The sequence below is a fragment of the Populus trichocarpa genome, chromosome 13, assembly GCF_000002775.5.
Source record: "Populus trichocarpa isolate Nisqually-1 chromosome 13, P.trichocarpa_v4.1, whole genome shotgun sequence".
NCBI lineage: Eukaryota > Viridiplantae > Streptophyta > Magnoliopsida > Malpighiales > Salicaceae > Populus > Populus trichocarpa.
Window position 1 is genome coordinate 2,757,201 of NC_037297.2, and position 23,758 is coordinate 2,780,958.

Here is a 23,758-nt window from a genome sequence, read left to right on the forward strand (position 1 = left end):
ACCCAAATCCAATGTATATGAAGGCCCAAGCGCGTTGTCACAGGAAAAATCTCATGAGGTGTCCCCACCAAACTCAACCACTGGCCCTACAAATCCAACGTCCCGCGTTTGTAACCTTTTACACCTTTGCCCTTGCTTCCCTACTGAATTACCAAATCATCATATCAATAAAATTGTTGGAAAAAAACAATGGTTTATGATAATTAAATCGTATTTTTCTTGTGCTGCATGTCAAATAGGTCATAATAAAATTAATTTAAAACACAATGGTAAATAGATCGTAACAAAATTAATTTAAAAAAAATATTGAAAATATATTGTGAGATCCTAAAAAGTCGTCCTTTTTCTGCAGGTAAAATTATCTTTGAAACAAAAATTTTCTTTTTATGTATTTCAAAAAAAAAAATTCATCAAGGAACTAATTAATTAATCATCGCAAGAACAGTGGCAGTTTCGGAATTGTAGGAAAATCAAAGTGCAAAAGAAGACCTTAGAAAGTCTTTAGCAGTTCCTTACTACCTACGACATTCCTAGAGTTTTTAACCAAGACCAGTTCATTCAGACTATTCAGTTCCTTGTTCCTTTTTCGAACCTCGGACGACAATCCTCTCAAGTCCCTCCCCTCTCTACAAAATGTGCGACGTAGGCATAACGGTACTAGACGGAGACACTCTAAGATCGCTCCATGTGTCCTTACGGGAGGACACCGTCTCTCTTACCGGAGCTCAGGTCCTCGATTTAGCAGAATCTGAAGCCTCCCGCTCTCTCCTTGGCCTCTCATTGCCTCAACACCTCAAGTCCTCCGCTCTCCGTCGCATGAACATCGACGGCGTTGACGACGAAGGCGTTGACGATGACGTCGATTTCCGACGTAAAGAACTCAGTCCAGAAGAGGCTTCAAGGAAGCTCAATGAGTATCTCTCCGCCATCGCTGATGAACTCAAAGGTATTGATCTTGGTAGCCAATCCTGTACAAATGTGTTTTTATGTATTTATTTATTGTGAGGATAATACTTTTCTTAAATCCTTGTTGTGTTTTGTTGGATTAGATAATCCATTAGTGGCGTCGATTTTGGATGGGAGTGCGTTGCGGATGTTTTTGGAGGATGAAGATGATTTTGCTATGATAGCAGAGAATTTATTTACTGATTTGGATACAGAGGATAAAGGGATGATTAGCAAGAGGGAGATAAGAAATGCAGTTGTTAATATGGGAGTCGAAATGGGTGTCCCTCCTCTTGAAGGTTTTCTTCCTTTTCCCTCTTATTTCTTAAGTCATTTGTGCATGCATCTGTATAATTTATCAACTGTAGCTATTTGATTGGTATTATTAACGTGTATCAAGAATATAAGGAGTGTTATTAAGCTGAATTATCAAATAATTGGCTGCATGTGCTTCCTTGATTCACAAATTGCAACGCTTACAGGTCGATGATGTTGTGGACTTACATTAATATGGATATAACCTTTCCTTAGAATGAACTGTACTGTCTTATGCCATAGAACCCTGTGATGTAACCGCTGATCTGTTAGTTTTTTCATTACTTTTTGTCAACAGCAGCGTAAATATGAATTTGGTAATTTTTGCAAATATCTGAGGACACCTTAAGATTTGGTTGCTTTCTGCTTTTATCAGTTCTGGTATTGTCATGCTGACAAGATAGTAGCAAGATAGTAGCGTCTAGTCGTTCTCTTTCAAAACTCCCTGGGAATTGTTGTTTTCCTCTTAGGATTTAGGAAGGTGTTTCTTCCCTGTTTTAGTTTAGGTCACCAGTTGCTGTCCGTTTAACTGGCAACTTCAAAACCTGCAGGCCTGCTACCTCCTGTCAAGGTGCAACATTTTGTTTCATGGAAAATGCTAGTTATCAAATTCATGAATTGTTGACCTACCATGGAATTTTTAAATTTTCTTGTTTGATCATTGCACCCTTGATTTTTCTTGTTCAATAAAAGAAGTACTGGTTGGTTTCATACGCTTGATCTTTGGATATTGGGGTTTTGTACCTCCCTGATGCCCCCATAGTTTGCCTCAAGCTTTTGTTAGAGGATATATGAGTGGCTACTCCAAGAATGTGTAGAATGTTATCGGTTCCATCTAGAGCATATAGCTCTCCTTCTTATATATATATATATATATATATATATATATATATATATATATATATATATATAAAGAAAAAGGGAAAAAAAAGTATTTGTTGCTGCATATTGTGCATAATCATTTTGAGCTGATGCTGATGAGTGATGATATGGAGAATGAATGTTACCTAGCTTAGGAATTTTTGATTGGTATTGTAGTAGATTCTAATCTTTTCGAAAAACCTACTTGATTTTAGGATAACAGGATTAGTATGGCCATCTAATTTTGAATAGTTTGCGTAATTGGAACAATTTGTAAGCTCACTCAGCTTGTTACGGGAAGTAATGAGGAAAATATTTTTTATTTTGGAAAAATAACTCAAATATGGTAAGTTTCTTTGGTGGACTAGTTTCATTCTTTTGATGGTGTTTGATATGTAAATTCACCAAATTTCTTCATTAAGCCTTAACTGGTATGGATTTGGATTCTGTAAGAATATGATCACATTGTTCATTAAATCTAAATCATTGAATTCAAATTGAATGGTCATGATTTAGTGTATGATAAAAATGAAAAAAACTTAAATTCATTATTTTATTTCTCTCATCTAATCTAAATCATTGAATTCAAAATCAATTGTGAGATTTGGAATATGATTGGTCATGTTCCTAAAAGAACATGAGAGGATCCTAATCCGGCTGTTATTTGTGAAATTGACCTTGCCTTCTCGTTTTCTTTGTTTTTCCGAGATTTAGAGCAGCCAAAGTATGCTCTGGTTCCTGGAGATTAGTATTAGTTCTTTCCCTTCATCATTCAAAAGTAATTTAATTTTATTGATGACTATTTCCTTCTTACTCAATTGTTCTCTATTGCATGAAAGTTGATGAATACATGTTCTGGTTGAACAGAATTTCCTTTGATAAATGACATTTTAAAGAAGCATGGAGCAGAGGAGGAAGGAGAATTGGGCCAATCACAATTTGCCGAGTTACTTCAGCCTATTCTACAAGAAGTTGCAGATGCTTTGGCTAAAAAGCATTTTGCAGTCATCCATAACATCAAGATAGTTAATGGTTCTGAGCTAAAAAAGGTAGGTCGTTATCAGCATCTTATCATTAAGTTAATTATCCCCAATTGGTGGTATCTCTGCACGTCTGTTTATTGAACCAATTGGTGGTATCTCTGCATGTCTGTTTATTGAAGTTTTCAAAGGGAAATTAAGGAACATTTTACTCTTTAAATCTTTAACGTTGTTTGATCCCATATGAATTTTCTAATTCTGCTTTCCCACATGGCTTAACTCCATCCTGTGCTGACAAATTAAGATGTAGAAATATGTTATCTGGATGGGAGGAAATGGGAAGCATGTAGATATTCTGTAAACCTTATTGTATGTGATAGGTTTTATGAGTTTGCTAGTAATGTATGATTTTGAAGTGCTCGGGATGTCTCCATATTTTTGAGGTCACTAAAGAAACTGATAGATTTGGTTTCAGTCACTTGACCACACAGTGACACTGTTTTCAAACCCCAATTTGGTTCAGTCATTTAGATCCTTGACTAGATTGCTGGCTTAGGTTGACCAAGATAAGTAAAATTGGAAAAGCATGCCTCAATTTACTGTTTCTGACAATCAGCAGTCTACTCAGGTGGTCGTGAGTGCTGTTATAGAACCAATCACAAAATTACCAAGGCACATAGATATGGAAATCACAACTCAAGTTAGAGAGATACATAGAAACGCAGCTTTTTTTTTAGTGAAACGTCAAGCATGTATTTTTAATTATAGAAATTCAATGACAGTGGCTTTGTTGGCTCACTATGGACTGAGCTAGGATTTATTGACAACGAGCACAAACATTATGTAGAAATAACTGGATGGTTAAAATTTAGATTTTCCTATTATGGAAATTGCCATGATCTCTTGTAAACATTTGCAGGTTTTGGCTAACGAGAAGAAATTGAATGATGTAATAGCAAAGATAAAGCAGGAAAGGGACAATGGAAAGAGTGGCCATAAGAGCACAGAGATAATCAAGGATTTCCTGGAGAAAAATGGAAAAGAACTGGGCTTGCCACCAGCAGAAGCCAATGAAGCAGTGATTCTACTTTATGATGCTGTATTTGCTGACATAGACAGTGGAAAGGGTGCTTCTGAAGAGGAAGATGAATTTAGGAAACTTGTGACGGAAATTCTTGAGAAATTTGCAGAGCAGCTTGAGGCCAATCCTATCTACTGTGATCTGGACGGTTGAGCGAGGCAATTTGGTATCTTATTTCAAATTGTATGGCAGGTAGCACTGGTTGTTTGTGCAGTATCACATATAATTCTACTATCCATGAATGTCGATTGGATTTTACAGACATGAATATCATCATATACACATTGTTACACCAGTCCTGTATCTATCTTGGTGGTAGTATATCCATGTAATGCTTTTATGTGATCACTATTCACACATACCGTTACGGTCTTCTTAGAGCTGAATTGATCTAAACCTTATGCAGGTAAATCACAAATCAATCTAAAATGATAAAATTGAAAAACAAAATTAATTAAAATAAATATGGGACTGGATTGAAAGGGCTTTAAGAATTGAGGGACTGGATTGAAAGAAAAAGGGAAAAGTACCTTGTGAAGCACACGCCAGGGCATGAGGAAGGCCTACATCCTTTGGGCAAAATATTAGCATTCATTCGAGCTCTGATTGATGTCTTTTTTATTTTGTTGAATTCGTTGTGACCTCCTCTTCCATGTCAGGTGGTGTGTGTTGCAGGAGGAGGTCTGGCTTGGCTTCAATTACCCATTCTTTTTTTATAAAACAAACACGACGAATCCTACTCCAGACCCTTCTCTCTCTTTTTAGATATAATTTCTCCCTCTTAAGAAAACCCTAACAAAGCTCCAAATTGGCTTCTCATCTCAATTGAAGGTCAGATCTAGTAGAAATTTTATGGGCAAAGGGAAGTAAACAACCCAAAGCTTTGTGCTAGTTATTTGAATTTTCTCTCCTCCTTGGTCTTAAATCCAGCCATTTGTACGGTTAAGAATCAGTTCATGGGTGTGCTGGTTAGCCTTTGGATTGAAGAAAACTCTAGCGACGATTAGAAAAGAGTCATGTCTGGGTTGCCCATCAATTACAGTGATAGCTTGATCAAAATGAAGTTTTGAAAGAAAAAAAAAATTGCTTGGCCCAGCTTCTTATATTTGTCGAAACCTTGATTGTTGTAATGTTTAATGCCTTGATGAAGCCAATTTGCTAGAATGTCTTTTTTTGTGTCAGGCATATGTTCTTCCTCTTTATATGGGTGACCAACGATGAATTCTTGATCTCAACAGCGGCTTTCCACTCTGTGTTGATGAGGTTACTGTCTTTTGATTTGCAAGAGGTGTCCAAGAGAGTGGCCCTAAATAGTCCTTCGGCTCCCTCACTCTGGGTGACTAACGGTGGTTCTCGATCTCAACAGTGGCTTTTCACTCTGTGTTGATGACATTAGGCGTAGGGGTATCATGTATGTGAGATGGAGGAGGAAGAAGGCACTCTGGTTTGACAAATGATATTAGGCTGATCATTTGTCAAACCAGAAAGTGTTCATCAGTCACAAAAAGGACTTGCAGGAAGAGGGCACCAGGTGCAAATCTACCCCACATGTAGCGGATTTATTCAAGCAAATTGCAGAAAGTTGTCGTTCTCAGACATTATAACACAAGAGTTTGGACATCGAGCATGTACTTTTTGGAGCCTTGTTCTTCCACGTTACACGATAGGTTCCTTGTGTTTCTCTTGAACCATAGTCCATAGACCTTCTAAATCAGCTCCCCCAAGTTGTGAACCACCACATCCAAGCCCGTGACCTGGTCGGTGCCTTTCACTGTCTAGATTTAGTCGCATTAAATTGGGGGCACCAGATTTTATTATCGTGTTTTCGCTAAATATTTATTGGAGGACAACAATGGAAGGTTACAGCACCATCCAGTATAAACTTGGCCAAAATAACCAGAGGCAGGTAAACTACTCCATTACAATTTACCATGTAAGCTAACTGTCATCTACTCTGGCATCATAAAAAAGGAAATGTTATGGCAAGGAACAACGGAATCTGTTGCATTGGAATCTAAACAACAATGGTGAAAAGAAATATTATTCATCACAGACCACCAATGGTAAATAGTTATTGCAGGAACAAAATGAGGTTCCAAGGCTATTACGCCTGCAACATAATATTACAGTAGCAGGTTGCTAGAAAAAACCAGATTGATAGGAATGAGGGCATAAAAGCTTCCCTCGGAAAAACCAACATGGTGCACACCCGAAACTAGAGCAATGTGGATTGCAGCCCTGTGACTCCAGAACCATGGCTGATTTCCCACCACAATATCATTGACATATCATAATAAGAAAACCTGGCTTTCTGAAGTATAACTGCAAGACATCTATAGCTTCAACATTTCATTCTTTACCATCAGCAGCACGAAGTGAGCCCAATTGAACGGGTGCTTGGGTTCCCACCACTTTAGATGAACCATAAATAGACAAGTCCATTCCTTGTGACTTCTCTTTCTCAATCTGTTCCTTGATCCAAAAGTATGTAATTCTCAGCCCATCCTGCAACATAATAATTAGCATGTTCGGAGTCCTTAGTAGTAAAGGCAAGGCTAAACAGAGGATGCATAACCCAAAATCATATCTTGAAAGACGGGTACCTTCAGCTTCATTGTAGGAGCCCAACCAAGCTTCTCTTTGATTAGTGTGTTGTCAGAGTTACGTCCACGAACACCTTCTGGGCCAGGAATGTGATGAATAGGGAGATTCTTGTTCTCGAAGCTGAGAACAATCTCAGCCATCTCATTCATGCTAACCATCTCATCACTTCCAATGTTCACTGGCTCACGGAAGTCTGACTTTGTCAATCTGAAACAGAGAAAATGTATTCAAGGATGATTAATTAAAGAATAATACTGGCAGAACCCATGGGATATGACAAGAATGGTGATCAATATCAGTACGAACCCAAGTATCCCGAGAACACAAGCGAGTGCTTCGATTATACATGATAGAAAAAACACAAAGCACTCACCTAAGCACACCTTCCACACATTCATCAATGAATGTGAAGGATCGGGTTTGAAGTCCATCTCCCCACATCTCAAATTTATCAATAGAAGTCATAGTCTTTCTGCAGAAAGCAGCGGGTGCCTTCTCCCTGCCACCTATGGTGAACATATGAAATAACAAATTAGAATAATCCAAGTAAGCAGAAAAAATGAATACAAAGCAAAAAATCCCTCCATATAGCAAGTGATTGCAGTTGTTAAGCACTAGCCTTTCCATGTTCCAAAAGGACCATAAATGTTATGGAACCTTCCAATGCGGCATTCAATTCCAAAGTCTTTGGTGTAATGCTTGCACAACTCTTCCGTTGCAAGCTTCTCCAAGCCATAAGCATCTTGAGGCTAAAACACAAGTTGGGAAATTATATTCATCAAGCACTCCAATCATTTACAGGTAAAAATATAAGTGATTTGCATTCCTCTTAACCAGAAAGAGCAACCAACCTCTGCAGGCCAGGCATCAGATTCCTTGAGGCTCACATTAGTCTCCAGCTGCTTAAATTCAGGGTAAATACAAGCACTAGAGGCATAGAATAACCTGCAGGAAGAAAAACATCAACACTTTCTGAGCACATGTCAAATTAAACAGGACTGCTCCTTATCCTATCCACAACAACTAACCTCTTAACGCCATTGATCCTGGAAGCTTCAAGCATGTTGAAGCTGATCATTGTGTTGTTATACATAATGACAGAGTGATTGGACTGAATGAAGCCCATCCCGCCCATATCAGCAGCCAGGTTGAAAACATGGTCAACTCCTTTTGTAACCTTCAGGCAATTATCCATGACCCTAAGATCAACAAGATGGAATTCATGACAGAACATGTCTTCTGTCATGTGCTCATTCTTCTTCCAGTCAGAAGCAATAATATAATGACCCTCAGACTTCAAACGGCGAGCAATGTGGGAGGCAATAAAACCACCGGCTCCAGTGATGGAAATTTTGAGATTTTCAGATGGCCAGTAAGGCTCCCTCTCGAGGGCCTCATAGGTGTATGCACCATAGCTTCCATCAGCACTTCCCATTCTGTATTTTGTAAAATCAACAAGAGGACAAAGAAAAAGTTAAACAATGATTACTAGAAGTACTTTTCATTTAACACAGAACCAAAGATTCTAAATTAAATGCTTCATAACTGGAAAACCTAAAGAAAAATTACATGTAAACACAAAATGATAACTTAATCATGACAGCCATTCCTAAAAAGAAAAAACAAATTGGTAGTGCTAACTGACACATTTGCATACGTAATTCGTTACACCAAGCTTACAAAATTTCATATTTAACATTTAATTAAGCCCGAATCTCATTAATATCGTCAAAGTTAGTAGAATTAACCAAGTGAAGAGGAAAGAAAAATAAGAGAGATAATGGCAAAACCTACTCCCTAAAAGACAAAAAGGAATTCCAGCCAGCCAAATCCTAATCCCACCAACAAGGAAACATAGTCAGGGATTATACATCAGAATTAACCAAATAAAAAGCACCTACTCAAGAGAGAGGTTGAAATTACAGGACAAATAAAATATTTAGAAAGCTACACAAACATATTCCTTGAAGAGAAAAAAAAATACTATTTTACTTGACTTAACAACATCAGAGCATCCGGGGATATTACTTATGGTAGAAAATAGAAAAGAAAGAGCACATGAGAAACAATAAACTGACCAGTGACCTCATATCGTTGGAAAGAATTAGTACAACACAGCTAGTGAAAACAAACTAGGGTAAATTAAAAGTTCCACTGAAAATTACATGAACATAATTCATGAGAAGACAAGAACAAGCAGCTGTTTTCAGAATTAGCTAAGAAACAAAGGGCAAGGTAATAATCCATGTCACTGAATTGAACAAAGATTTGAAATTTAGCATACCAAGAGCCCACTAACATATAATTCATAACAGGGTCTGAACCAGAGGATTCAGTTATGGTAAAACAACCCCGTTTCAAATTCTAACCCTAACACCTAAAAAGAAACAAGAAACTAAAAATGCAAGTATCTTGGTCACAAAAAGATGTATTTTGAGCAAGAAAAGTAAGCAACAAAGACAAGTTCAGATTTTATTTTTTTACCTGAGTAATTGGAAATCTGGGGTTTTGTAGCTTTGCTAATGAAGATAATATGCAGAGAAAGTAAAGGGATTGATTGCGAGAGAGCGAAAGAGAGTGAGAGTAGATTCAGAAGGCCATAACTCTTATACTATTTATAGAGCCAGCATAGGAAAGAGAAACCAGACACCAAGACTCAAGGCTGTTTGAGATTTTTGATGGTGTATACGATTCAAAATATTTTTTATTTAAAAATTATTAAAATAATATTTTTTTTTATTTTTTAAAATCAGTATATCAAAATGATCTAAAAACATAAAAAAAATATCTTTTAGCAAAAAAATTTAAAATTTAAAAAAATATGATTTCAACCGCGTTCCCAAACAGAACTTTAGCCACTATAGGTTTCACAGTGTCTCAAGTTTTAATAATACTAGGTCTGGCTCTGGTCATGATTGGGTTTAGCAGTATGCCAAGTCTTGACACGCTGGGTTTGGTGTCAGTCAGACCTAAATACTATTGGACTTGGTAGTGTGTCAAGTCATGAGCATGCTAAGCTCGATAGTATGTGAAGCACCAGGTATGCTCATGAGAATGCGCATCCTTCCTTGAAATGCCCAAGGGAATGACCATCTTTTATTGACATGCCAAAAGGAATGAGATAACGTGGGTTTGACAAATATATTATATTCAAAGCACTTGCACTTGGCATTCCATCAAGTCTATTGCTTATGTACTTGGTAATCAGCAAGGTCCACAATAACGTGGGTTCTGGCAAAGTACCTGGACCTAGCCACTCGCCATGTCCAAGGCAATGTGAATGTGACAAACATGTCAAACCCAAGATACTTAGACGTGGCAGTTAGTCAAGTTCAAAGTAACGCGAGTTTGACAATCATGTCAGGCCTAAGATACTTGGACTTTGCAATTAGCCAAGTCTAAGGTAACGACCATCCTCCCTTAGCACACCCAAGAGAATGGTCATCTTCCCTTGGCACGTCCAAGGGAATGAGGTAATGCGGGTTTGGAAAACATGTTAGGTCTAAGATACTTGGACTTAGCAGTCAGACACGTCTAAGACAATGTGAGTCTCACAAACATACCAAACTCAAGGTACTTGAACTTGACAGTTAGCCAAATCCAAGGTAACGACCATCTTTCCTTGGGCACCTTAAGGGAATGACCATCCTTCATTAGCGTGCCCAAGAGAATGATCATCCTCCCTTGGGTCTAACATTGGGAAAGAACTCGGCCTTCATGAGTTTAGTTACATTTAACATCTTAGACTCTAATCTCCTTACACCTTTTAGGTGTATAAAAGTCATCTAAAGACCCATCATATTCCCATCAAACATTCATATAGATGTAAGAGATATTTATCCTTCATTAAATGTTATCAGGTTAAGATTACACTTCAAACTCTCATCTTCATAAAAGAACAAGATTCATGGGTTATAAATACATCATGAGACCTTCAGAACAAAGATTCACAATCTCTATTCTCTACTGCATATATATTTTCAGAGCATCTCTCTCTAGAATATTATTGTATTTTCTCTCTCAAAAAAGATATTTATTTAAGTATCGGAGAGTCCTCACCTCCACCAAAAGTGACTTTTTGCAGATACCAACTACAAACAACCTTAACCTACCAAGCACCAAGTATAAGTTGTCAACTACCTTGGTTAGGGAGAATATATGAGATTACTATGACCAATTGATTAACCGATTATCTAATCTTGAAATTCTATTATTAGATTAATTGGATTTTTAGGACTTCAATAAAATTAAAAACAAATATTATGTATGATAAGGTAATATAAATCAATAATGTGTGTGTATTAAGATTCATTCAATGGTGATCGACAATCACTCTTCTTCACACGCTACATTATCTTACCTCAATTGTTTTAATAGGCTAGCTTAATTTTTTCAAGATAAAAGAGAAATATGGCCTTTGAAAAAGGTTTTTTTAGTCTTGAATAATGAATAAATGATTACTTCTAAACGTGACAAATTCTTTTGAATAATATTTCGGTCCCTTTTAATCAAGAGTACTTTAATAGGATCAATTATTTCAATAGAGTTCATGAATTGGCTTAAAATTATGAATTTCGAACCAATTATCTATTTAATACGTAAAATGTGGAAGAATGATAAAGAAAACTATACTCTATTATCATTATTGTTATTAGCATCTATGCCTTTCGTCTGCTATATTCTTTTTTCTGATTAAAAAAATATTTTTTTATATTTTTTAATTGGTTTAGCTGGAAGGGAGAAATCAATGCGAATCTTTATCATTAGGTGAATATTCAGCAATTTTTTAAGACTTATTACGATAGCTGTGATCATTTTTCCAGCTTTTAGAAAAATGGGATCCTTCCCTGTCGGTAGCTGCTACACTTGCATCTCACATCACCACCACTTTCGTAGTCGGTTTAATGCAGAGGTTAATCTTCACCCTCTAATTAAAACAGCCACGGGTTAATCTATCAACCTAGTGATTAATATCCTATCCTTGTTAAATAATATTATTAAATCCGGTGATCCAGGATATAATACGGGTTAAATTTTATAAAAAATAAAATAAAAATTAATTTAATATGATTTGGTTAAAAACAGACCCGTGATGAAAACAAAATATTTATTAAATTATCATTTTAAAACATCACGTTACATTAACTTCCAAGCTGAGGTTTACGTGTTTTCGACATAATATACGTCATGCTTTGTCTAATTAATTAAGGTTTTTTTTTTGTTAACATATCATAAACTTAAAGTGCTCAAATTAAACATGGACCATAAGAGAAAACAATGACAATTAAACAACACACAGCACTCTCCATGATTGCAGGCATCATGTGCAGCTTTCATGAACAGTGTCTCCTTTCATAATCTCCCTTTTTTATATGACTAAACATCCATGTCCAGTAATCCCAAGATAATATGGTGATTTCTTTCCTTTTTTTTTTATTAATCTATCATGCTCGGTGGGATACCTAACATCCTGGAACCTACAAGTTTGGACTCATTTGTCACTGATGAGATGAATCTTGTTTGGGTTAGGAGCATGGCTGCAGCTGGGAGGAGTGGCATGTGCCCGTGATCAGAGAGAAATTTCCAGGAAAGTGTTGCAGAGGTGAAACGTCTTTGCATGGCTGGGACCATCGGAAATTACTTGGAAAATGCTTTATCACGGCTGTTTCAGCTTTTGCTTTTTTCTAAATGATTAACCTCACGTATTTATGAGAACTCTATATTATGTCTAAACTCCTGTGTATAATATTCTAGGTTTTACTGGTAAAAAAAAATTTGGATCAACTTAGAATTGTATATAAATACTAAATTTTTTAATATTATTTATTTTTTGCATCACAACACAAGTGTATTTTTAATATTTAGTTCTAAGAAAAACTTGAAGACCCATTATTCCTTTTGAATTTGAATATACAAAGGCAAAACATGTGAAATTCCAGCTTAATTAGATACCGTAATCTCCATTACAGATCATACAAGATCCTGATAAAATCAACACCCAGACTATATGATATTAGCCTATGGCCACCTACTGCAAATTTTCTAAGCTAACAAGCAGTCATGGCTGAGTAATTGACACATCAATCGTTGTGTGCTTTGGTAACTAAACAACAATCTCGTTTCATAAAAAAAATAAAAAAAAAATTGTTATTTGGATATTGAAATCAATGGACCAACCATTGTCACCAATATGCAGTGATGAGATTTTTCCATCATTAAATTATGAATCAAGTTGGAGAAAAGAATGTGTTTAAATTATGTGTCAAGCTGGATAAAATAATGTGTAGGTTGGAAAAGAAGGATTAATTAAGTATCCGTCTCTACCTTGATCATTTTGGAATGAGTGAAGTAGCTTATGGTATAATAATAGAATTTACATTTACAACGTGGTGGATCGGATCAATTTATTTTTTATATAAAAAATATTCAAACATTTTAATATATTTTTTAATAAAATAATAATTATGAGCTCAAAATATAGCACATGTTAGATAATATTTTTAAAAAATATTAAAACGATGATATATTGAATATTATTTTTTTAAATATTAAAATAATAATATATTAAATTAACTCGGATTAACATATTAAATATATAAATTAGATCATGAAATAATAATAACCCTATAAAAATTAAAAAGGACAATGCGGAAGATTGAAATTAATGTTGATCACCTGTTGTATAGGCACAAGTACAAATATATTCAATTTCTACATTTGATAAGAGTGAAAACTATGGTCTCTTTATTGATATTAAAAGAATACTTATTAAACCTGGTTTCATCTAATGTGTTGATCTAAAAAACTTGGTGTTGATGTCCCAAAATCTAAAAAATATAAATAAAATGTTATTTAGTATTTGCGATAATGATTAATTGAAATGTCCATATTTTTTAATTTTTTTTTTTTTACTCTAAGGAACTCCATATTTATAATAGAAGTTTTGAGTACCAGAAAAAACAGTTCCAATTGGGGAGACTCAAAGACCCTCTGATAATAAAGTTAATATCTTTTTGGAAAATATATTAAATGACTTAAAAGAGCCTTAAATTTCAGGAACAAAAATGTTTTTGTTCTTGAGTTTTAAGTTTGTTAATGCTCTGAAATCTAACTATTTTTATCTTAAGAGATAATAAATTATAAATTTTTTACCTGGAAGGTTCATGGAATATTAACAAAACCTAAATCTCTTTAGAAAAACATTGTTTACTAAAATAATATAGAGTCAATTTTACTTTTCCTATAAAAAAATCATTAAACTCGATATCAGAAATAATGAGGTCTTTTCATAAGATTCATTAGTCATTATTAGATTGATTAAGAATAAATACAACCTTTTACATTTTAAAAGTATAGTAAAACAACTAAAATACCATTAAAAGAAAATTTTAAAACTGGCATTTATGGGTTTTTTTGTATTTTTCTATTGATTTTTTTTATTATTATAAGCAAGTTGGCTGAGAAGTAATTTGGTATTTTAATAAATATAAAATATAATTAAAAAACAAAAATAGCTAGTATCCACACTATTCAGACAACATTTTAATAAATAATGTTTTTTTTTTTTTGGAATTTCAATCAACATTTTCTCACATGATTAAAGATTAAAGGCCAAAATCATATGCTCCCATCTCTCAGGCAAATTCATTCACGGGTAGATCAATCTTTTTTGTGCAAGAACTTGGCCAATCAAAAGGTTTTTCTTTCCTCCCCTTTTACAATGACTTTTTAACCTCTCATTCAACTCATAGGGACAAAAAAAACACTAGAAAAATGGAAGTTTAGGATTGAAATGAAAATGCTTAAATGTAAATTACAAAAAATATATATATATATAAAATGAAGAGATCAAAATGAAAAGCCACCAAAACTACAAGGATATGAAAATATGAAAAATTAAAGGATCAAAATGGATTTTCATAACCCCATGAATAATGGTATTCTATTATCTTTTAGTATAATACTAGTTATTTACCACTGGAGATAATTTTCAAAATCTATTTTTATTAGAATTTTTACAATTAAAATAAATATTTGTACAAAAAACTATGATTGAAAGTTTTGTAATATATATATATATATATATATATATATATAAACAAATTATTCTATATTTTATTCATGCATTTTTTACCAAAATATATTTTTTAATTAAAAGTAAAGGCAGTCAAAATATGTTGGAAAAAAATGTATACGTTCAATCTAAACTACATTTCCTTATCAATTCATTTCAATTTTTTTTTAACAAAAACATGTTTTTGTTTTTATCATAAGCATCATTTTTTTATTTAAAAATGTTTTAACAAAAAAAGAAAAACATTGAAAATCATGTCTTGTTATTTATATGCAATTGAAGGGATAACTTTAATATGAGAAAATCTTGTACAATAGTTATAAGAAAAATATAAGAAAATATAATTGTTTTTTTAATACTCATGATCACAAATCTAAAAAAATTAATCTATATTAGGTTCATAGATAATAAATAAATAAATTATTGCTAATCTTATAAAAAAGAAATAATCTTATTTCAAAAAAAGGCAAAATTAAATGGTATTTAATGAGATAATATTTTAAATTTAATTTGAATCATTTTTTTATGATGAATTTTAATTAAAATACAAGGGAAAATTCATAGAAAAAACCAAAAGGTTGTATTAAAAGAGACCAAACACATGAGCCTTGATGGTTTGGTACGCATGCCTAGCCCAATACAAAAAAACCTAGATGTGAGTGGACCTACAAGGCAAGACCTACACATTTGAACTTATTTTTTTTGTTTAATACACACCATTCCATCTTTTTATTTTTAAAAAATAAATAGACAACACGTTATATGTAGTGTCAAACAATATATCATCTACTGGTAAAGATTCTAACCGTGAGAGGTGGCTAAAAATCAATGTATGAGATTTAGGACCCTAAAAATCCATTTTAATCCAATTTTCAAATGAAAATACCTCAAAAACACTCTAAGCACCTAAATAAACTTATTTTCGATTACAAAAACCCTTAAATTAGACAAAAAAAATCAAAATCAAATAAAATAAAAAACATTTTGCTAAGCCACAATCTACTTTTTCTAGCAAGATAAAAGTTCAAAAACACCTCAGTGTTATTCCTATCATCAAGAATAATCCATTAACACTAAGATTGACTTTTTTTGGTGTTGAAATGTGATCAACTAACCATTTTCTCTCTCATCTCTCTCTTCTCTCAGAATTGAGGGACTAAAACATAAAATAAATGAAGTTAAGGATTAAATTGTAAAATCCAAAAACTAAAGGGATTAAAAATGAATAAATGGAAAAATTCTAGACGAAAATGACTTTTTGTGAGAATTTGAAAAGGCCCGTTAGTTTTTTTCCCTTATTTTTGGTCCTTTTCTTTTAAATTTTTTCAATACTATAAATTGAAATCTCATTTTATTAATTCGCCTTTAATTCAATTTTAAAATTTCTTCAAACACCTTGAATTGGGGGTGAGAAAAAAATCAAAAAACTGATTACACCGAGAAAATCGAACAAAAAACCGAACCGTGAAAAAAAACCGATTAGAATTTTGAAAAAACCGACTGGTTCGGTTTTATAAGCCTAAAACTGAAAAAACCAAACCGAATCGAACCAAACCCAAACTGGAAAAAAAACCGGGCCAAACCGGTTTGAACCGGTTTTTTTCTAAAATAACCGAACCGGACTGAAGCCGGTCGGTTTGAACCGGTTTGGTTTCGGTTTTTTTTAGAAAAAAAACTGGCTTGGTTACTTTTTTTTAATAAAAATCGAACCGAACTGAAAATAATCACCCCTACCTTGAATTGTCAAGAAAATGTAAGGGAGAAGAAAACTCCAACACATGAAATATAACAAACATCACATAAAATGATAAAATTAAAAAAAAATAATAAAAATAAATAATAAAAAACAGCATTGTTCATTAAAGAATACCATCCAAAGAGAAAATAGAGAAGATGAACAGTACAGAAAACTAGTGGCAGCTCTCTTTCTCTCTCTCTCTTGTTTCTTCTATCCATTTCTTTTCTTCTCTCTGATTTTCCTTTTTAGATCGTAACGTTTTACATTTAGATATTAGATTGTATTTGCGGTCCGAATTCCTGTTTTTTTAGAATGCATAGTTTTTCAAATAAAGGTTCTGTGCTCTTGTTAATTGAAAAAGATTGACATTTTTTTATAGCTTTGAATGGCTAAAATCTTACATCAATGAAATCTGACAGCACAGTTCTTGAAGAGATTAATTACTGCCTAGAAGATCATTCATCACTCTTATAAGTGTTTTGTCAATTTCTTTTTGATGAACAGGTTACAAAGCCCATCTAATTTTTGCCGGCAGCAGTGGACGTGCAGAGAAATACCATCTATCTAATAGTTGATTCAAGCATGTTTAATTACTGATGTCTCTATAATTCTGTGCAATTTCTGATCAATGGAAAGGCTCAGGATTGTTTGGAGACAAAAAAGAGCTTGGACATATGACAATGGCATAATTTCTGAGGGAAGTTGATGTTCGTCTTGACTTGTAATATTCATGTTTATGCTCAGAAACAACTGTAAAAGCAATTGAAGATGCATTCAAGGAGTTCGCCACAAAGGAGGAGGACAATGCAATGGTCTTGATCAGCCAATATGTAAGTTGTTGCTCATATAACTTGATATTACTACGTCGGGCACTGAGGCGGGAATATAACTGACGTTAGGCTTCTGGTAATCAGGCAATGGTGATGGGTCCTCGAGGTTGTCTAACAGAAGAACAGGAGGACAGAGAAGAAAGCTGAGGCACTAACCCTTCAGAATAACTCTTAACTTATTTCACAACTCAAATCTCCTGAAAATCAAAACATACAATAGCATCCCTATTTCATATATAGAGATAATTAAGACTCCCTGAAAGACTAGGGTAACTAATCCTTACTTGGCTAGGAAATAAACTAAACTGGAATGAACTATTGAAGACCAAAGACACCAAATTTAACCATGTAGCTTTAGATTTCCAAAGTGCAGAGTGTTTCTCCAAGTATAACACAGCTACGTGTGTTTCTCTAAGTATAACATAGCCACCCCATCCATTATCATATTCATTGATTTGTCCTGGTGGGATCATAATTGGGAAAGGCCAACTTATTTAATTGTTTGCTTTTCTTTTTGTGAGTAATCAACGTGAAATCTACGAATAAATCGCCTTTAAACGTTGGTTCAGTTTTTTTGTCAATAACTTTCTGTGAACCCCTCCATCGCCTGTAGTATCATTGGGATCTAGGCTTTTCTGATCTACACTGTCTTTTCTTTGGAAAACTTATGACTCCTGTGTACAAAATGTTTTAGTGAGGAGACAAATTATTTGACAGTCATGCATAAACAATGAACACCACATCCTATGAGTTCTTCTGTCAATCCAAGCTGAAATGATTTGACCAGTGAATTTGCTTGTTTTCTTCACTTCATCTAACATGATGTATTGTTTGGATATTGCAAAGCTTTTTTCTATCAATGGGAGACTAGGGATTTTGTCCACCAGGTAGTATCTATCTTCATACTGATTTTGATGACCTAGTGGGATGTGAAGCTGTCAGCTGTTGGGATTTCATGGTCTTGAAAAGTTCATAAGGTTAATTTCTAATGCTTTCAAATTTATAGATTGCATGCACAAATCAAGATGTTCTTGGTAGATTGAAATTCATACTTTGACACCCTGGACCCCATTTTATCATCCCTTTAGTAAATCATCTTCGCCCTAGCAGAATGTCACGCCCCAAAGCTGAATCTAAATTCAAATGATAAGTCAAAACTGGATCAAGCAACCTTATCAAAGCAAAGATTATAGACATAGATAGCCGAGCTGCTATTTATTTAAAGATCATCAAGATGACAGGATCAGAGACGAGCAAATAAATTAATCCCAGCATAGGCCATCGAAAGGTCATAAACTGCAAGACCCTTGTTCCATTTTGCACCGACGACACTTAGCAACGCGCGACACTCCTAACAGTTTGTTCAATGCGATTCAATTGAGTGTTCTGTCTTCTGATATTCATATGGGATTCTCTAATAATATTAATAAATTAAGATTACAAAAAAACACTTGTGGGAGAAATACTGTAGCAGTAAGAGAAAACAATGTGAATTATATTAGTGTTCCGCAGTGTTTTCTCTTCTTCTTTTTTTAAATTTTTTTTGGTCATTTAACTCTTCCTTTTTTTTATCCCTTGACTTTTGTTGTTGATTTTTTCTTTTAACAATACATTTATTTGGGATTAGACTCCATAGGGATCTCACATTGCCGAGAAAACATGTTGTCGCTCACTTAATACTCGGTTTGGTAAAATTAAATAAAATTTTATTGATTTGAAACAATTAGAACTTTGGGGACTGAATTTGAATATTAAAAAAATATTCATAAATTTTGTTTTGCTAGCACCAAGGACTGAATTGAGCAGGCAGAAAAAAAAATGTCCAACCCTCCTTTTTATCTTTCAATTTTATTATTTCACATTGAGTTCATCTTGATTTGATTTAATAGTTTGTTATGGTTTCTAGATATAAGGATCTTGTGATGCTGAGGAAAAATTCTGACCCACGGTTAATGCTTGGTTTTACAAAATAAAATTCAATTTTATTGATTTAAAATAATTAAGGTTTGAGGAACCAAATCTGAAACTGAAACAAAAATATAGATAAAATTGAACAAGAAAACAGTAATGTGGCCTGTGCATTTTATGCACCAGCATGTGAGGAAAGTTGTCGCATTGTGGAGGCATGTGTAACCACTTTCGCCCTCCGAAAAAGGTCTTTTATGATGTCTCCTGAATCATTTTAGTAAGCTTTTCAATTTCTGGTGGCATGTGATCAAGTAGAAAGGGTGTGTGTGTGTCTCCAATGACCCACTCTTCTTTTATTTCCCTCCTCTATCTTTTTCTCTCATCACCTCGATTTTCTTGCTTTGCTTGTTAATTTTCTCTTATGTTAATTTTGGTCTTTTTTTATTATTGTTGTTTGCAATTGTTTTGAGTCTTTTTTTTTTAATTTCATCCTTCAACATTGAGTCGGCAAGGGATTGATGTCTGTAAAAATTTTTATTTGCTTTCTATGGGGTAATCTCGATATCATAACTTGGATCCCGGATTTAAGAGCTTATATAGCCCCGCTTGACTCATGGTTTTTTTTTAAAAAAAAATTATTTTGTTTTCAATTTCAGACTTCAACATGTAGTTTCATGGAATTGACCTTCATTATTTTTTATTGATTTGTCTTCTATGAAGTTATTCTAATCTCATGACCCAGGGTACGAGTTTGGTGGGTTAACTCGGGTTGACTCGAGTTGTTTTTTTCATTGTTTTTTTTTTATTTTCCCATTCAACAATGAGTTTCTTCAGAGCTTTGTGATTTTCTTTCTATAGGGGAAATCCTATACTCATGACTCAAGGCATGAGTTTACTTGGGTTGACTTGAGTCATTTTTTTTTATATTGAATATTTTTTTTTATTATCATTCTTCAATATTTGGTTGATTGAGAATTAGACTTCCTAGTTAATTTTTTTTCTTTTTTATGGAGTTATCACGATCTCATGACCCAGGTCAAGGGTTTTGCGAGTAACTAGGGTATAGCCGGGTCGATCCAATATGTCATCGTCTCAATATTAAAAACAGAAGATGTCGAACAATATGCATTAGATTTTTTTGTTCATAATTGAATTCTTTTTTCAAAAAAAATGTCAGCAATGCCATTATATATTTTTTACTTTTAAAAAAAACTTAATCCGACCTAGCAGGAGACAAATATTTAGTTACTTCTAAACTTATGAAATAAAAAAGGTACACTGATGTTAAATTGATACAAAACTTCTAATAAAGATACATGCATCATATTGACAGATAGAAATGGAAGAAATCAACTAGAAAGAAAAAACCTATATTCAGTTTTGATAGATTATACCCTTTGATTTAGGTGTTCGCATAAGGTTGTGAACCTAGTCTAGAAAGCTAATTTATAGCTTTAAATATGATTTTTAAAAAAAATTAATAAAATAATACTGTTTGAAAAAGTTTTAGAAAAATGGTTTAATTTGGTACATGTCATGATTTGAAAACAATTTCTTAGAAATAATGCTTTTTTTCCATTTGCAGCATCTTATAATATCACTTTTTTCTAATTGTAACACATAGTATATTGTGTTATTTTACAAAAATTTTCTAACTATATTATTTGACTAATATTTTTTTCAAATGATAATAAACGAAGATACCCTATAATACAAAGATGGCAAAATTAGCAAGGATCATTTCCAGCCATAAAAATACTAGTTATTCGCTTGCGCTTCGTGTCAGCCTTCGTTTTCTTAAACTTAAAGAAGAATGTCAAAAGTATAAGAAATTTTTTTGGCAATGTGATTAAATCTGATCAAGTGGTTTGATCTTGAAATCTATTAACCCGACTTTTTATCTAGCTCGAGTTTTCTATTACACCGCATGAGAACTGACCCAAAGTGAATCGGTCACTTTCATGGGTCCAAAAATAATTTTGATGACCGGTAAAAATACGACATAACTTTTAAAAACACTTTAAGATGACAATTTTTTTAAAAAAATATTGAGACGATACCGATTGAATCGACTCCGGTCACCCTGTAACCTGAGTCATGGATTTTAATGAGTTTAATAACTTTGTTGTTTTTTAAGTTATTTTTGTTTGATTTATGATAAAAATAGATGCTTGTAGAATCAAGCATCAACCCTAAAAAATATATTTATTTAAGATCGTGACAACTCTATAAAAAATAAATAAAAATAAACCATGAAATTCATTTCTCAACTAATCCAATATTGAAGAAGAGTGAAATAAAGGAAAAAACAATTAAAAAAATTAAATGACCGAAAACTAAAAAAAACATCAGGTTTGATAGGTAAACCCGTTAAACCTGTGAATTAAGTAACCCGGGTCAACACATTAAATCTGCAAGCCGGGTAATGGACTCCATTGGGATTAATAACTTGTTTTTTTTAACTATTGATTATTTAACTATATGATAATAAAAATAAACGATCACAAAATTGAGCGCTAACCCAATACTGAGATTTTTTTTAAGACTATGATAACCTCATAGAAAGCGAAACAAAACAAATTATGAAACTCAATTCGCAATCAACCCAATATCAAGGGATAAAATAAAAAAAAACTAAACTCGCGAACAGGCCCATGAACTTTCTAAAATTTTATAACATAGTTTTTTTTAAAAAATTATTTTTTAACTATATGATAAAAAGAAAAATAGATAATCACATAATCGAGTTTAATTAGAAAAAGAAGAAGAAAAAAAGTTACCCCGCTAAACCGGTGAACTAGGGCAACCAGTGTTAACTCGTCAAACTCGCAAACTGAGTCATTGACTCCACAAAATTTAATAACTTAGTTTTTTTAAATTAATTTTTATTTAACTAATTTTTTTTAAATAGATTATATCGCGATGTTGAGATATTTTTTTGATTCCACGATAATCATATAAAAGACAAATTAAAATAAATTATCAACTCTAAATCTTAATAAACACATAATATAAAGAATAAAAAAATCAATAACCAAAACACAAAAAAAAATCAAAATATAAGAAAAAAAAAACATAAAACGGATTACAATTGTAATCCACATTTTTCATTCCCCCCCTAGCTTTTTTTTTTTGTTGTAATTTCAAAGTCCTATTTTCATGCCCTTTTAGTGATTCGCTAAGCTTATCACGTCTAGATTATGCTATGATTAGTGCTTAAATCATATGCTAATTTATTCTAATATCTTATTCAAATGAGTTTCTCAAATAACTGCATTGGTTGGATGATCAGGTCATCCTGCATCTGGGGTTCATCTCTCTTGTGGATAAAAAAAGCTCAGAAAACTAATTTAACATCATTCTTTCGATAAATTTATCGTTATCCTAACTGCTTCCAACGTGGAGAAGCAAAGACAAAAACAAAAACAAAGATATTGTCTGAAAGCTTAGTTAGCAGTTAGAGCTCCATATTGCTCCTTTTTTTTATTGTTTTTGTAATCAATAGCAGCTTCTCAGTGGGGCGAATCCAAGCCCATTTTTTGCCTTTCTACAAGTTTCGTTCGTTAATGGCATGAACATTGATGGCAACAGCAATTCCAGGTTCAACGATGTTGTAGCCAAACACATCCTTGCATTGCCTTGAAGGAAAATAAATCAAAAAGGTTGCGGGCCCAAGAGATACCATGGCCCGCCATATTTCAGATTCAGTATTTATCCAGAAATGGAGCCGCCGCATCCCCCAAGAAGAGCCGTCCAATGGAAGCCACCGGAATTTGGGAGAAAAAGTCGTCTCTCCTATGATCCTACGAATCTTCAACAAATACCTAGCAAGTAGGAGATTCTAGTGTGTGTCTGAGGAGTAGGCAAGGCCCTTTTCTTTTGCTAGTCAAATTACTCCTAGCCGGTGATTAGGATTGATTTTTTTATGTATGTATGCTCTTCTATATTTTTTTCACTCCAAGATTATTGCAAGAAACAACTATTATATGGAAGGTTTTATTATATTAAAAAATGATTATTTTCGTCAAAGATTTTTTTTTTTTTGTGGGAATGTCAAATAATAGTGTGAAAAAGTTACCAAAAAAGGGTTTAGATATGTTCTCAAAGGAATAAAATAGATATTTATAAGATATTTAAAGAAGAAGACGAAGAAGAATTTCTAGATTCAAATGGTTGAAAGATCAATGATTTTTTCCCAAGAATATTTCTATGTTTATTTTTCAAAGGTAATAATATAAAGTGTTTTGTCTCATCCTAGTATTAATTGTTGTTTGATGAAAAGTAGGAGAAATTTCATGCTGCTTATACACGTAAAGATAAAAAGAACTATAATTAAAATATAATTTTTTTATAGGAAAAAAAATTCTTATCATTTTGTGTGAGACTTAGATATGATTTGTTTTTTATTTTCATGTTTATCCT

At 33.2% G+C, this 23,758-nt stretch overlaps 2 protein-coding genes across 3 annotated transcripts; one reads left to right on the forward strand and one right to left on the reverse strand.

The window, feature by feature from the left end:
- The first annotated feature begins 539 nt into the window (after positions 1-539).
- LOC112323246 (uncharacterized) lies at positions 540-4,541 on the forward strand. Its single transcript, XM_024583601.2, has 4 exons — positions 540-946; positions 1,050-1,244; positions 2,989-3,170; positions 4,021-4,541. Exons 1-4 carry the CDS (start codon positions 634-636, stop codon positions 4,333-4,335), a joined length of 1,005 nt encoding a protein of 334 aa, XP_024439369.1. The 5' UTR covers positions 540-633; the 3' UTR covers positions 4,336-4,541.
- A 1,656-nt stretch (positions 4,542-6,197) lies between these two features.
- LOC112325814 (GDP-mannose 3,5-epimerase 2) lies at positions 6,198-9,444 on the reverse strand. 2 transcript variants are annotated; one of them, XM_024592890.2, is made up of 8 exons: positions 9,271-9,444; positions 8,581-8,618; positions 7,815-8,222; positions 7,638-7,731; positions 7,406-7,535; positions 7,160-7,292; positions 6,786-6,993; positions 6,198-6,687 (listed from the first exon to the last, which is right to left on the reverse strand). In XM_024592890.2, the coding sequence occupies exons 3-8, from the start codon at positions 8,219-8,221 to the stop codon at positions 6,532-6,534; spliced, it is 1,128 nt and encodes a 375-aa protein (XP_024448658.2). In that variant the 5' UTR covers position 8,222; positions 8,581-8,618; positions 9,271-9,444; the 3' UTR covers positions 6,198-6,531. The 2 variants fall into 2 exon arrangements, with proteins under 2 accessions (XP_024448658.2, XP_024448659.2); XM_024592891.2 differs by lacking the exon at positions 8,581-8,618 and having other exon boundaries at positions 9,271-9,443.
- Between the last annotated feature and the right edge of the window lie 14,314 nt (positions 9,445-23,758).

Excerpts from the sequence above, each read along its gene's own strand:
- LOC112323246 (XM_024583601.2), top strand. The coding sequence starts at position 634 with ATGTGCGACGTAGGCATAACGGTACTAGACGGAGACACTCTAAGATCG. Across the intron at positions 1,245-2,988 it reads GGGTGTCCCTCCTCTTGAAG|AATTTCCTTTGATAAATGAC; the intron begins GTTTTCTTCCTT and ends CTGGTTGAACAG. Across the intron at positions 3,171-4,020 it reads ATGGTTCTGAGCTAAAAAAG|GTTTTGGCTAACGAGAAGAA; the intron begins GTAGGTCGTTAT and ends AAACATTTGCAG.
- LOC112325814 (XM_024592890.2), bottom strand. The coding sequence starts at position 8,221 with ATGGGAAGTGCTGATGGAAGCTATGGTGCATACACCTATGAGGCCCTC. Across the intron at positions 7,293-7,405 it reads TCCTTTTGGAACATGGAAAG|GTGGCAGGGAGAAGGCACCC; the intron begins GCTAGTGCTTAA and ends TGTTCACCATAG. Across the intron at positions 6,994-7,159 it reads TGTGTGGAAGGTGTGCTTAG|ATTGACAAAGTCAGACTTCC; the intron begins GTGAGTGCTTTG and ends TCTCTGTTTCAG.